At 36.5% G+C, this 15,194-nt stretch overlaps 2 protein-coding genes across 2 annotated transcripts in view; both read left to right on the top strand.

Moving 5' to 3' along the window:
* The first annotated feature begins 987 nt into the window (after nucleotides 1-987).
* On the top strand, nucleotides 988-4,487 carry LOC311075827 (uncharacterized protein). The gene is made up of 5 exons (XM_084103444.1): nucleotides 988-1,554; nucleotides 1,720-1,778; nucleotides 2,147-2,230; nucleotides 3,449-3,522; nucleotides 3,612-4,487. The coding sequence occupies exons 1-5, from the start codon at nucleotides 1,259-1,261 to the stop codon at nucleotides 3,627-3,629; spliced, it is 531 nt and encodes a 176-aa protein (XP_083959570.1). The 5' UTR covers nucleotides 988-1,258; the 3' UTR covers nucleotides 3,630-4,487.
* Nucleotides 4,488-5,894: 1,407 nt separating this feature from the next.
* Nucleotides 5,895-15,194, top strand: part of skilb (SKI-like proto-oncogene b) — a 9,766-nt gene continuing 466 nt past the window's right edge. Inside the window, exons 1-7 of the mRNA XM_084102553.1 lie at nucleotides 5,895-6,116; nucleotides 7,473-8,653; nucleotides 11,351-11,439; nucleotides 12,318-12,487; nucleotides 12,565-12,761; nucleotides 12,863-13,075; nucleotides 14,026-15,194. The exon at nucleotides 14,026-15,194 is cut by the window's right edge and continues 466 nt beyond it. Coding sequence (XP_083958679.1) covers nucleotides 7,595-8,653; nucleotides 11,351-11,439; nucleotides 12,318-12,487; nucleotides 12,565-12,761; nucleotides 12,863-13,075; nucleotides 14,026-14,238 — 1,941 coding nt within the window. The 5' untranslated portion in view covers nucleotides 5,895-6,116; nucleotides 7,473-7,594 and the 3' untranslated portion in view covers nucleotides 14,239-15,194. The remainder of the gene's footprint in view (nucleotides 6,117-7,472; nucleotides 8,654-11,350; nucleotides 11,440-12,317; nucleotides 12,488-12,564; nucleotides 12,762-12,862; nucleotides 13,076-14,025) is intronic.

The following is a 15,194-nucleotide window of genomic DNA, read 5'->3' as shown; positions in this document are numbered from 1 at the left end:
GTGGAAGCCACTGGTTATAGCCTACATCTATATTTTGGCATATTTTGTTTTGGGGTGGATTCTGTAAAAAGGCCTGCGCTGTAAAAAAAAGAAGAAAAAAAAAGAAAGTTGGTTGCTTTAAAATTTGAGGTTAATTGAAATAATAATAATAATAATAATAAATAGTTAATACAATGAAGGAGATTGGTTTAATAAATAGAAACTCAATATAGTATGTTATCAATCATCTAAGTTGATTTGACAAAAGATAAAAAAGTTGTGATAACAAATCATGAATATATATAAATTTATTTTTCAGTGTGGATTCAGGGTTGGAGACGTTCAGTTTCAGCAACAACAAAAAAAGAGTTCGAGCACAGAGAAGCATTTGCGGGGGATGCAATTTTGATGCCCTCTGACACTCAAGTTTCATGATCCTTCATATTGCATTTCACTGACTGCCTGTAAAATACAATTGCATATATAGCTAGGCCTAGAGGTCTACAATGCACCGGTTTTAAACCGCCTTAATAAAAGAGGCTTAAGTTTTTATTAACTTTATTTTAGAAAATTAATAGAGCAGCCCATCAACACTCTTATTGTGCAACATTAGGCACGTTTCAATCTTCGTTTAGAATAGATTTATCTTTAGCCTATTTTTTTTAAATTACGAAACAAGATTTTAGAAAAAATATTATTATATTTAGCAAATATTTTGAAAAATATATTTAAAAAAAAAAAAAAAAAAAAAATATCCAATAGGCTATGTTTTCAGAAATCGCTTCCAACAGGGGTGGTGGTAACCATAGCAACAGTATACACCTTGGTTCGATTGGCGATCTACAAAACACAAATATACTGTGATTATATAGATTTTTTTTCAAAAATAAAGGAGATTCACTAAAAATCATGCATATCTATCTCATTATTATGAGCCTATTGTTAATTAGTAGTACTGGGCTAGTTGTAGTAAAATTGGTTACTATGGGAAACCGAGGTCACCACAGTGTGCGCCTTGCGCGCTCATTATAATCGGATCACATGCACGCGGCTGCGCTGTTCACGGTTGTCCTTAACTTAAGGAACACGCACGGCTTTGATAATTTGATATTTCTTTTTTTTTAAGCTGATCCTTTTGAATGAAAATATCAGTTTTTTTCTTTCTGACTGAAACCGGTGCATTCAAGAAAAAGTTTCTTTAACGGAATACGGAAATTTGCGGATAGGTGAGAGACAGATGAGAGGTTGATTGCCTCAATGTTAACTCTGTAACTTAAATATGCCGGACACGAGACTTATAAAGCCGAAACCTGTTGAAACGAAACCTAAGCATCTGAACAAGAAAAGCAGTACAGCCGAAACAACACCTGCCGTCAGAAGCAGAGATGTCGGTGTCGGTCACCGCAAAAGGGCCTCAAGCTGCCCAAGATGTGTCACCGAATACAAACCCAAAGCGACGGAGAGAAGCACTAAAGCAATAAAGGAGAAACAGTCCGAGACTTCACCGAGGTCAAAACCTGCAACGTGTGCACCGAAGGAACAACCAAAATCACATTCTCTTTATGAAATCCACAGGTAGGAGGAATGCTATACAGTGCCAGAGGCCCCAAAAAACATATGGTGGATCAGGTCTTAATCCAAGCATCAGCATTAAACTGTGTAGTAAATAGTTGCCAAAAGTAAATCCTTTAGAGCTTGTTTTGTTTTGCTCACTGACTTGTTTTCTTTTTTGTATGGCAGTCAAAAAGCATTTACAGTATTTGCACCAAACCCAAAGAAAAGACAAGACATTCAGCAAAGTAAGTTGGGAATAAGCTGTGCTTTAACATCTTTCATTTCCTTTTTATTTCTCACTGAATGGGTGATTTTTCAACTGGGGAACCTTTCAAACCCCTTGGATGATTAAAAAAAAAAAAATTCCAGTTAACTTAAATGAAAAATTATAGCATTAAACTGTGTCTTTAATTCGTTATTTTAAAGAGTGCTTCTTTGTCTTTTCTTCAAAGTAAAACAAGAAAGTAAAAAGTTACTAGCCTATTTGATGTAAATGTGGCCAACTGTAAGTTTAACACTTACTTCAAAGTAGGAAACACTATTTTATTATGTGATATTTCCTGTTTTTTAAATGATAGAAGGTTAAGTTGTCAAATGCTTGGCTGTTTAACAGAAGCAGAAGCAGAACTGGCAGCTCTGGAGGATCTGCGCTTGAGTCGGGCCATGGGTTACATTTCCATATCTCCTAGTACTGTGGGTGAGTCAATCACCAACCATGTCAGAAAACAAATATGTAAAGTCTGTTCGAAAGGATTCAAATAAAAAGAATGTGCCATCACCACTAGGGGGAGTTAAAGTGCCTTTTTTTTAATCTTCCTGGGACCCAGGAATAGATTTTTGTCCACTGTAGTGGACATTATATTTTTGTGAATTTCTCTGACACCATACATGTCACAGTTTTAACAGTTTCACTATGACAACAACTTCTCCTTGATCTTTAAAAATGACTGACATTAATTAAGTGATCAAATTTAGCACTCTTATGGAAATATGATAATATTTTGTAATTATCATTTAAACCTAACTCATTTTCAAATTGAATAAATCAATCATCTCAGGAAAATGTAATAGGGTTTCAAATTAAAACATGACTTTCTGTTAAAAAACAGGGCATTGATTTTATGTTTATCAGGCATTTTGGGAGACTAGTGAATAGGGAAAGAAATGATATATCAATATTCTTATGAAATATTAGATATTATTATGAAAATGTTGCCAATTATTACACTTTTTTTTCATTAAATGTTGCCCCAGGAACACATTAAAATGCAAATTAGATACAGTGTATGAATTTATGGACATTTTACCCACATATTACATAAAGTAAATTGGTATATCAGTTCATTCCATTATATCTTTCATAGTAACATTTGTTTTTTAAAAATCCTGAAACCTAAAAATTGATTGGTGAATGAAAAAAAAAAAAATCCCATTTTTTTGCCTATACATGTCATTTCATGTCTTTTTATTTTTTTAAAAACTGAGTGGTGTCCACTACAGTGGATATAGCATAACATATGATTAAAATATATTTTGTCAAAAATGTTTTTTTTTTCTCCATTTGTTTCTCATGCTTTAAACAATGTAATATAACATGGAACAAGTACTACATTCAAAGAAAGACACCAAAAGCACCTATATAATATAGATGCGAGTTCCCTCGTTACCAACCGAGTTCAGCAGAACTTGCGACCATTGGCTTATGATGCTTTTGGGAAACTCATCCCAGGATAGGTCTTACACAATTGTAAAACCATTAATGAGTGTGGTAACTTACCACATTTGACACAGTCAAACACCCTATCAGACATTGGCAACATCTGTTTCTTGATGCATCAATTAGTAAATATAATCAATATTTTCATAGAAAATAATAATTCGTAGACTGGTTTAACCATGTCTACTATTTCCCCAGGTGGATGCCTAACTCTGGAAGAGGTCAGGGCAAAACAACAGCAAGAAATGCAAATCAAGAGAAGACAAAAGCAGGTATAAGACCCAAATTATATTCAGTGAAACAAAACTTCTCCATACATAACAAGCACAATAATCTCATAAATGCCTTTTCCCCCTTTCAGGTTAAACATGTATTTTAGTAACTTCTTCAGTTGTGCAAGGATAAAGGTTAGAATACTGCCGACAACAGATGAACATTATTTAGTTTGCTTTTTAATTTTAAAAGTGCAGCTAATTTCCATGGACTTCCCGATGTGACCTTATGTTCTAAATGTATATTCACCAAGTCTTTGTGAAATATACCTGTATGACTTTTAGGTTTATGATGTTGTTTTGAACTCTGGGCATTGTCATTGATTAGATGTGATGTAAATGCAAATACTCCCTAAAAGACATTATACTGACTATGTATATTAAAATGACAGAATAATTTACAGAATATAATGATAGTGTGTTTGTTATATGCATGCAAACTAGACTAAAGTGTACAATTATTTTTATTTCTTTTCAGTGACAAACACACATTGAGTTATTACAACTGTGAGGCACGTTGTAGTAATTCAGCTTAATTTGGTCTATTATTTCATGCAAGCGGTTCTCCTGGTGATCTGTTTCTCTGTTCCTTAGCAACAAGGATTTTTCTCTCTTTGTTTTGTCCTCTGTGTATATTCTGGGAGCCGTCTGCTTTGAAGGTTCCAAAAATACGAATCAGAGTCCTGTTGCTTGGCAAGGGGAGAGTGACAACATAATGAAAGGAAGACGATAGGTGAGGGCAAAGAAATTAATAAAAGAAATTATTAAATTCCCTGGTAAATTAATCTAGCCGATTGAGTCTCAGTCCCTTCATCTATCAGGTGCAGCAGAATACAGTTTTTCCAACTATACTCTAATGCACTGTTCAGCAATGTTGTTTTTTTGGACACTTTTAATAACTTGTGTTTGCACTGCACATAATTCAGAAACCATGACTATATTGCTTTAAGGTATGGAAAGATTTTTTTTTTTTTTTTAAAGTTTTTTCTTTCTCTTTCTGGATAGATTGAATTACACTTGTTTTGCCTCCAGGTCTGCCACTTTACCTATCGCTTTTCAACCCTTTGCAACTTTCCAATTCCCTCTCAAAATAGCAGAGAAACTGTTGTTGTTTATTCCAGAGCTTTTGGAGCTTTTATCTGAGAGACTGGAAGTAATGAAAAGTAAAAGCCAAAGGCTTCAAAAGGACATTAAATTAGTCTCAGACTGAAGAAAAAAACACAAAATAGCTTTCCTGGAAAACACACACAGCGGCCAACTAGTGTTACAGATTTTTCGTAATGGTGACCCTTAAATTATTTACTTAAGGATCATAATTTTATGATGCTTATACATTCTTTCTTTCTAACACACAGTTGCACAAAAGTCTAACCATTAGGGTGTTTCCTCTGAATTGAGTAATCCAGGCATAGGTCAGGGTGTGAATTTACAACATGTTAGCAGCTAAACTATAGAAATGCTAACTGACGCAAATGAAAGTCAAACTAGAGCCATTTGCCTTATGCTAATGTCCACATGGAAAAGGACACAAAGAAGAAAGGGAATGCAAATGGATGTCTGGAGGAATCATTACACAAAATGTAAACAGAAAGTAAAGATATACTTATGCTCAAATACAATACATCAAGTGATATTTTGGGGACCTGAATGGCCACTCCATCCATTCAAAAAAAGAAAGGATTTGGCATCAGCTGGTAAATACTGAAGGTTGGAGGCAAACTAAAGCACTTAATATTTACTTAGTGCCAGCTGGTGAATGCTAAGCACTATGACATAATGTGAAAATACATGATTTATGTAAACAAAGGATGAATTAGCAACTTGCACTCTGTGTTAGTCACAGTAAATGATGCTGAATGACAGGACTAAAATTAAAGATTGAACTAAAAATACAAAGACAATGACTAAACAACCTGTGATATGGATATGACGTACAATGATTTTAGAAAAATATAGCTAGCAATATAGAAAAAACTATTTGCAATCTAGTAAATGATTAAGAATACGTTTTTAAAAATAATCACACAAGGAGACTATAGGGTTAGTTATCAGAATGGAAAGTTGTCACAAAGGCTATCTTAGAAACTATAAGCTTTAGAGTCAAAAGTCCATTTCCACGGCTCACAATAATTCTTGAATGTTTACCACATGTAAGCCCTAGATCGCTAGACAGACCTCCTACTCTTGCTGCGGTTGCTATGACTAGCTGGTAGAGCCAGAATAGGAGGGACCGACTGCAATTGGACAGTTCAGTAGTCATTCAGAGCGCTTAACCAATCAGTGATTAGGTTAAGGGCGGGGATTATAGAAATGCTGGCAACGCCCCCCAGATAGACAGACAGACTTCCTCCGCTAAATCACGCCGTCTAGCCGTGGCAGCCCGTCGGGTGACGTAGGTTGTTGGGTTGTGGATTGACGTTGTAAGTCTATCAGCATGAAGTCAGCAGCACCAGTGTTATCAGCGGCAGGGCGACGGGCGCTCGCTCGACTGTGAACTCCGACACGGAATCCCATGAAATAAAAACACAAATATCTCACGCGCTTTCCTTCTCTTCTCGTCAAAAAAACTGTGGATGGAATCTTCAGATTTAAAGGTAAGCTTGGATATGTTGTTTTATGTGGGTTTACATTCTCTGTAACGAAAGAACGTATTTTCAATATTTTTTTATGATTATTATATCAAGTTTCTCATGGATATTGCACCCTTCCGTGCATTACATTGAATGCCTCTATAATCTTACAGGATTATTTTCGACTGTTTCAGTTGTATTTTATTGCCTATTTGAATCTATTTTTATATAGATTTTTTTAAGATTGCTCATATATATATATGTATATATATGACATTTGATAATCGACAGTAATCGACTGCGATTATATATCATTTAGTTAAATCGCTGTTAGATAAGATAACAATGTATATTTCTTTTAACATAGTGTTGATCATATTTCAAATGGGCAGAACCTAAATATTTTTATTACCACTAATTCTAAAAACCCGACTATTTTTTCGGCAATCGAGGGGTGCCTTCACAGTTTGTTGTGAGATGTGAAAGTGTCATAGGTGTGGGAACATGGGGGTAGTCCCGCAGAGGTCTCTGGCACGACTGAGTGAATGTCATTACCACGGCTGAGGGGGGAGGGGCGGAGCTCTGCTGTGAAGAAGACAGGTCAGAGAGGCGGGGCTTGTGCGCGGAGGGCGGGGCCTCTGTGAGGGCGGTGGAAAGTCTATTATGTGCAGTCAAAACACATTACAGATGATTAATTTGAGACGAGATTTCACTCGCTGACGAAACTCAAAACCATTAGCTTTCCTGGAAAAGAGGTTAGGGCATGTATTTAAATGAAACTATTTTGTGAATGAATCGAATTTCCCAGTCATTTAGATGTTCACACATCAGTTTTATTTTAGTATCATTGAGATACTAGTTTTTAAATCAATATTTTAAATTAGTTTTTATTTTTTACATTTTCTGCTTTCATTTTAATTTCAGTTAAAGTTTAGTTTTTTTCTTTTTTTCTAAATATGTCTATAGTTTTTATTTATTTTTTGTTTTAGTTATTTTAGTGCATCAAGTTAAACCTAAATGAAAATGAGAAATATTGCCTTGGCAACTAGCTGAAATAAAATATTTTATTCCAGTCAACATTTATTTATTTTCAAATAACATGTTTTTAAAAGGTTTAAGTACTTTAGTCTTGGTTTACATTTAATGTCAATGCAAAAATTCTGTGTTTATTTCTTTGATTTATAATTTTAATGATTTTTTTTTTTTAAATATAAAAGATCAACAATGTATTATATTATATTTAAAAATATTTCTTCTCCATCTTATTACTTTTATTAATGAAAAAAATAAAAAAATAAAAGATGCCTGTTAAATGTTACTTTTACTATCTAAAATTCTTTTTATATGTATTAATCTGTGATGCTTGTTTTGACTTTTCAGTCATCTGGGAAGCATTGAAGACTTTACTATGATCCACATATAAAAACCACTGCATTCCTGAGACTTCCTCTGTGTATCTTCCGGTCCCTGAAGACCACTTAGCTATATCTATAAACAACATCATGGCGACTACTGAGAACAAGCGTCCAGACATCCCCAAGGAGCAGGCACTTCTAAAAGTGCCATTAAAGCGGTCGATGCGAGACAAAGGCGTAGACGGCGCACCCATAAAGAAACGTGTGATGGCTGCTCTCAATCTATCCTGCAAAAAAATCCCAGAAACCTCTCTCGGCTATCAGGTCTCCAAAGCGACGAACAGGATAGAGGCCACTTCGGATCTGAGCCCTGGTTTGAAGCACACTCTAGCGCAGTTCTCTCTGAGCAGCCAATGTTCCCTCGGTGGTCCGGCTGCGTTTACTGGTCATCATGGTCAGTATAAGCTGGCACCCCCTCTGGCCCAGGGAGGTATTGCAGGAGGGCCCCTACTAGTCCCCCCTGACAGCTCTACAGACCTCAGCATCTGCTGTCTGGAGGGCGAGTCCATCTCCTGCTTCTCTGTGGGAGGCGAACTGCGTCTTTGTCTGCCCCAGCTGCTAAACACCGTCCTGCGGGACTTCTCGTTGCAGCAGATCAACTCAGTGTGTGACCAGCTGTATTTGTACTGTTCCCGCTGCGATGCCACACAGTTACACATTCTCAAAGTCCTGGCCATCCTTCCTCCAGGGACTCCATCCTGCGGCCTCATCACGCTGACCGATGCTCAACGTCTCTGCAACACCCTGCTGCATCCAGGAGAGGAACCGTCTCGTGATTCCCACAAAGGGCACGGCGCTGAAGAGGAGGAAGAGAAAGATGGCGAGGAATCTGGAGGATTTTGGGTGGAACACCAATGTCTTGGCAAGTGTCAAGGCCTGCTTGTACCCAAGCTTTACTCCAGCCCGGATGCGCCCTGCATCCGCTGCTCCCAATGCCGGATGCTCTTCTGCCCGGAGCGCTTTGTCATGCACTCCCATCGACAGCCAGACAAACGCACATGTCACTGGGGCTTCGATTCTGCCAAGTGGGCCTGTTATCTGCAGCTGGCGCAAAGACACCTGGGATCAGCGGATGAAGAGAAGCTAAAGCAGTCTCTTGAGGATATGAAGGCGAAGTTCCAGCAGGAGAAGAGGCAGCCACATATAGTGAGTATCCCTTATGCAATCTATATTCATTCAGAAAGTAAGCAGTTCATGTATTGTAATCATAATGTAATTGCTCCAATTACATTTATCAGGTATTATAGATTAATGTTGTTTTAAAGTTTGTTCACATTAACACATTTTGCCTCAAGATAAAAAGGAAGATATATTATATATTTTTATATAAAGGAAATGAAGCATATTTATAACAACATTAAGATCTTTGGTTCATTTTCAAGCCCAATTGTCTCAAATTCTCCACAAATTATTAGTGCCATAAAGTATTTGTAATACAATACAATACAATGTTCTTTTTCTTTCATTTTAATTAAAAGGTGATATATGAAATGTTCTTGACATGTTTTGTGAGATTCACCCTATAAGCAAGTTATGGTGTTTAAAGCGCTTGCAGCTGAGAATGTTTGGAAGATCATATTTGTCTCAGTCCCAAAGTTTTGAGTGGAAAGTAAACAGCAAATCGAATGTTGGGTCAGCTGAATCCAGCTCTCATGCCACACCAGATGTTTCCCTCCAAAGGAAATGGCTGAATGTGGTTCAAACCAGGTCAATAGACTCTCAAACTCCTTCTGACAGAGTCTGCACAAACAGCCGGAGCCACGGCAACAGGGGAGAGAAACAGAGAGAAAAGAAGTGGGTGGGAGGGAAGAGAAAAAAAAACGAGGAAAGAATGAGCAAAAAGATCGAGAGAGAGAGTGAAAGAGAGCGTCTGGGACATTCTGTTACATGTGCCTGCAGAGTATTGCTCCCCCCTTACAAGCCCAGCACTCACCCTGCAGGACCTCCATCATCAACCAATCAGAGAGCAGAGCCCTGGCCCCAGCCTCCCTCTCAGCCAATCAAATCTCAGAGCATTAAGTGAATTCCCATCTCATTATATAATGCTTAGCCAGAGACTCAACAACATCCCCAGCAACCGCTGTTCTCAGACAGCCCATTTTCCGGATGCAGACTGGACTTTCTGTTTATATTTAATACAAAATATATTAATACTTATTAGATATAACATACTTAGACAGCATTTTATTATATAGTTAATTTTCTCTCTGTCTGTCTTTATCTGTCTGTCTGTCTGTTTGTATCTATCTATCTATCTATCTATCTATCTATCTGTCTGTCTGTCTGTCTTTATCTATCTGTCTGTCTATCTATCTATCTATCTATCTGTCTGTCTGTCTGTCTGTGTATCTATCTGTCTGTCTGTCTGTCTGTCTATTTCTGTCCGTCTGTCTGTCCGTCTGTCTGTCTGTCTATCTATCTATCTATCTATCTGTCTGTCTGTGTATCTATCTGTATTTCTGTCCGTCTGTTCGTCTGTCTATCTATCTATCTATCTATCTATCTATCTATCTATCTATCTATCTATCTATCTATCTATCTATCTATCTATCTATCTGTCTGTCTGTCTGTCTGTCTGTGTATCTATCTGTCTATCTATCTGTCTGTATTTCTGTCTGTCTGTCTGTCTGTCTGTCTATCTGTCTGTCTGTGTATTTATCTGTCTGTCTATCTATCTGTCTGTATTTCTGTCCGTCTATCTGTCTGTCTGTCTGTCTATCTATCTGTCTGTATTTCTGTCTGTCTGTCTGTCTGTCTGTCTGTCTGTCTGTCTGTGTATCTATCTATCTATCTATCTATCTATCTATCTATCTATACATAAAAACCCTGTAATGAGCACATCAATAACAAGGTTAAGGTCAAGGCAGGAAGTTTCATTTCATCGAATCAATCTGGTGCATGTGAGCTATTTCAAGAGGTCTCAAATTAATCATGTCATTGTAGTGCGTTAAGAGTGACCGTCCTGCTCATGTCGCGTCGTAAATAGCAGTGTAGATTAGAGTCCTCGTGCCATGAGCGCCACGTGACGGCCCCCAGACAGCCCACCCCTCCCCCACACAGAGTCGTCTGGAGCTCTCACATGACTTCACATGGAAATGTATGAAAGTGTGTGCGTGTGTTTTTTTAATAAACCTGTATTGCTTGTTTTGTTTCTAAGAGACGTTCTCACCACTGGTAGACGGTTACAATCATATACTTAGAAAGGCTCCATTTCCATAGAAGAACTGCACAAGTTCAAATGAAGAACAGTTTCAGGTCCGTGTTTCGCAACCACAGCACAGGGACTTTTGAGAATGTGTGAATTGTTACGCTATGACCAAAGGAAATTTTTGTTTCTACATCGTGTGGGTGGTTTTTTTTTTAAGTCCACACATGCTCTGAGTGTGCGTGTGGTGTGCAAGCTGGTCGCTGAAGCTTTATGATAGTTCAGATGGCCTATTTACATTAAAGCAGCGTACGTCACCGACTGTTGATGGAAGAAGCATCCATATTTCCTCCAGTATTCAGAGGACTGTAAAACATGTCAGAATGAGAGTGTTGATCCTGGATAAGATTTCACAATCCATTCACAGGGATATTAAATCTTATTTACATATTTCTAGATTTGGGTTCTCTTTTGGAATAGAATAAATCGCAAGAGCTAACGGTGTGTGTGCATGAAGCCGTGCAGAAATGACACACAGGAGGCTGCTTGACATATGAAGGGATCAAATCAATGATCTCTAAGTGAGAAACCTAAAGGGACTTGTAATACGTCAAGAGCAATCTGCATTAACACACAATCAATTCCTATTTGTTATTGAAACAAGGTTAACAAGTTCTTTCTTGTTATCTCTCTTTCAGGAAGTATCTTCGCCTGCCTTTGTGTTTGACTCACGTTTGCTTGCCAGTCTTAAGGAGGACCCCGATCATGATGACATGATGTGGCAAAGGTTCAGTTCATTAACAAATCTACATTATTCAATAATATATCAGAAAAATCTGATATCCGACAAAAAACATTTTCCAAGTCGGCTATACAGATTATTCCGCTGTGCAACCCCTGACAAAAAGGGTCAAGTTGAAAGAAAGAGAGTCCTGGCAAAATTTCATCCTGAAAATTAAAAGAAAAAAATATGATAATATACAAAGCACAAAGAAAATAAAGCTTATGTGACTATTAAGATGTTTTTTGCATTGTCATTGTGATATGTATTGTGATATGATGTTTTGTATTTTTAATTACTGCAGTACATCTGTATTTTTTACATCTTGATTTGTAAAATGTATTGTTCTCAAGAAGAACTAATATTACAATTAATTAATAATGTATATGTAAATGAATTAAAATTAATTAAATTCATTTAAATAATCATATTTTATTTACAATAAATAAATATATGTTATTATGAGGTATAAATATTTTACAATTTGAAAATGATAATGTATGGTGATATTCTTAATTGGAATGAAAAAAAATTATGCCAATGTAAATAATTTTAATTATTACATTTATTTATTATTTAATTAAAAACAGGCCTTGCTGTCTGATTATAAAATATAATTTTATATTTCTTTCAGTTAATTTTGAGGTGAAATATTATCTGGACATGTTCCTTGAAAGCTTTCACACTAATTCTTAGTGACCTTTATGTATATTGTGGATGTATAGGACAATGTTAAACACTCAGATCTCAAGTTAATGATTATAATCATATTCACAATTACCATTTAAAAAAACAAAAAAACAATATTACTGCAGTAATTCTACAACTAGAAGTAGTTTTAGTACACAACTGCAAGTAACTTCCTTTTTTGTTTTCCTCTCCAGCTGGTACCAGTACACTCCTGAAAAGCTGCCAGGCAACAACTTGGCACAACACTCTGAGTGTTTGTCTGAAAAGGAAATGGGGTCTATAGGAACAGAGACACTGGGCGATACTCAGGACGAAAAGAACCAGGATGCACACGGCACTGACCCAAAGACGCCCACCTTTGCAGGTCAGTTTGCACCCACCATAAGTAACACTGCATAAATAAATGTATATGTTTCTAAATGTGAGATCTAATTGATACAGGGCAAGAAAAAAGTGGCCAGTCAGATGATGCCAGTCCAAATGAATGGCAGAAAGTAGATCCGTCAGCTAGTAAGCGGTCTGTTGGTGCGACTGTGGATCACAGTAAGGACTACATGGTGATGGAACTCCTTCAGATGTATAGTGCTCAGCACGACAAACTTCAGTCAACACTATGCAGACAAAAACAGCTTGAAAAGGTTTTTACCCCAGTACACATCACATGTCCTTTCCTTTTCGTTCGCCAGAAGGTGCTTGTGAGTATCTAATGTGTCTTTCTCTCTCTGATACTCGTGAACAGGAGCTGCAGGCTCTGCATCAAGGTGAAGCCATAGACCGCTGTGATCTACACGGGGAGCTGGAGGCGGTTCAGACTGAGCATGCTCAGAGGCTCGGTGAAGTCCAGCAGGAACAGAGAAAGTTGAAGTCCCGACTCGACAAGCTGAGGCAACAAGGCTGCAGATGCAAAAAACTGAATACTGAGCCGAACCAGGAAACTATCTATGCCAAACAGGTACTGACCAATCACACACACCCACACAAGTCCTTTTCAGGGCCATCATTTATCATACTTTATTTTTATAAGGGCTTTAAAATCAAGTAATCGGGATTAATCGTATGTAACATAAAAGTATACGTGTGTATACTGTATATATACCATATATTGTATGTATATATATATATATATATATATATATATATATATATACACACAGAAATATATTATATATATTTATATATATATTATATATAAATATATATATACTAATGTTCAAACGTTTGGGTTCGTCAGATTTTCAATGTTTCTGAAGTCTCTTATACTCACCAAGGCTGTGTTTCTTTGATCAAAAATACAGTAAAAAGTTAAAAAGAGTAATATTGTGCAAATGTATTACAATTACAACAGTTTTCTATTTTAATATATTTTAAAATGTAATTTATTCCTGTGATGGCTGAATTTTCAGCATTATTCCAGTCTTCAGTGTCACATGACTCTTCAGGAATCCTTCTAATATGCTGATTTCTTATTATAATCACAGTTGTGCTGCTTATATTTTTGTCGAAACCATGATAAAAAGAAATTCAGGATTGTTTGATAATTAAATAAGTTAAGTAACCTTTATTTATATAGCGCTTTATACAATACAGATTGTTTCAAAGCAGCTTTACAGTGATAAACAGGGAAATAATGATTCAATGATGCAAACTTAATTCAATTCTGCTGTAAAGCAGCTCTAAAAAGACAATAGTAAACTGTCATTATTCAGTTGAAATCAATGTTGATTCCGTTTAGTTCAATAACTGTGTAAAGTTAATCAATTATGGAATGAGTTCAATTCAGTTCTAAAGCAGTTCTGCAGAGAAAAGTGATCATAACATGGCCCTTGCTGAATGTTCAAATTTCAAACCCTGTCGTAAATGAAAGCGCATCACTTTAGCTGACCAATGGCTTCCTGTGCTTAGTTATCAGAACTGCGTCAGAGGCTGGACCGCGCTGAGGAAGACCGCGAGGAGCTGCAGGAAGAGCTACGCAGGGAGAGAGAAGCCAGAGAGAGGCTGGAACGTACCATCTCTGAGCTCAAACAACAGATGAGGGAGTCCCCCCACCCGGCTCAAATGGACAGTCCCATGCCTTCAGCCTCCAGTGACACAAACGTCCCCGACGCCTTAGCGTGATCTACAGTCACTAACCAGCAGCCTGATTTCTGTGATCAAAATTCATTTTGGAATGGTATCTCCATTTTGGAACCGGATGCCAAAGTTGTTTTTATTGCAGTTCTACGGAACAATTCTACAATTATGGGCCGTCCTGAGTAGGTTTGGGTTTTATGCTGTGAATTTGTTGAAAGGTTGAGTAGCTATTGAGCTGAACTGATTCTTTTTTCAGACACGTGAAAAAGGATTTATTAGTTAGTAGTTAGAGACATTATGCAAAGCACTAAACCTGCAAACGTACAATCAACACCATCCGTCTTGGTTTATCACTGCTACTGATATCAATTGGAAAATTATTTCTTTTTGACTATTGGAATTGTTTAAAAGTACATCACAACTGATATTGTTTCTTAAAATATTTATTGTTTATTGATAAATGTTATGTGAATAATCTTATCAAATTCTACATATTTAACATTCTTTTTGCCATCTTTTTTGTTTATATTTTATGTAGGTAGTGCTCATTATGAATATGAATGTACAAAATATATGCATGTGTACCTTCATTAAATATGGATAAATATACTATGTTTACACTGTAGTATGAAGTTCAGATATAACAGAAAATGTTTTCTATGCCATTTCCAGTGAATGTTTTGCCTCCTTTAATGAACAGCAGAATTTTATTCTTTCTCATTTCAAGGACTTCTAACACCAAATGGAAATAAACAATATTATAGATTTTAAAAGTGATGGTAGAAGTTGAAACACTCACATCAATTACAGTTTAAGTATATGAAATGCTCCTTGTACTTTACATTCTAAAAACCATCTAGACAAAAAGGTCTATGTGTACTTTGCTCAGAGAGAGATGTTATTCTTATGTGCGTGAAAAAAAAAAAAAAGATGTATTGATATTGTTTGCTGAAACTGACAATCAGCGTGTTTATCTGTAATTGCTTTTATATCCAAAATTT

This window comes from Abramis brama, assembly GCF_963993115.1.
Source record: "Abramis brama genome assembly, chromosome: 24".
Lineage (NCBI taxonomy): Eukaryota > Metazoa > Chordata > Actinopteri > Cypriniformes > Leuciscidae > Abramis > Abramis brama.
Note: the sequence above shows the minus strand (reverse complement) of the source record. Positions and strands in the feature narration are given on the sequence as shown.

Excerpts from the sequence above, each read along its gene's own strand:
- LOC311075827 (XM_084103444.1), top strand. The coding sequence starts at position 1,259 with ATGCCGGACACGAGACTTATAAAGCCGAAACCTGTTGAAACGAAACCT. Across the intron at positions 1,779-2,146 it reads AAGACAAGACATTCAGCAAA|AAGCAGAAGCAGAACTGGCA; the intron begins GTAAGTTGGGAA and ends GCTGTTTAACAG. Across the intron at positions 2,231-3,448 it reads CATATCTCCTAGTACTGTGG|GTGGATGCCTAACTCTGGAA; the intron begins GTGAGTCAATCA and ends CTATTTCCCCAG.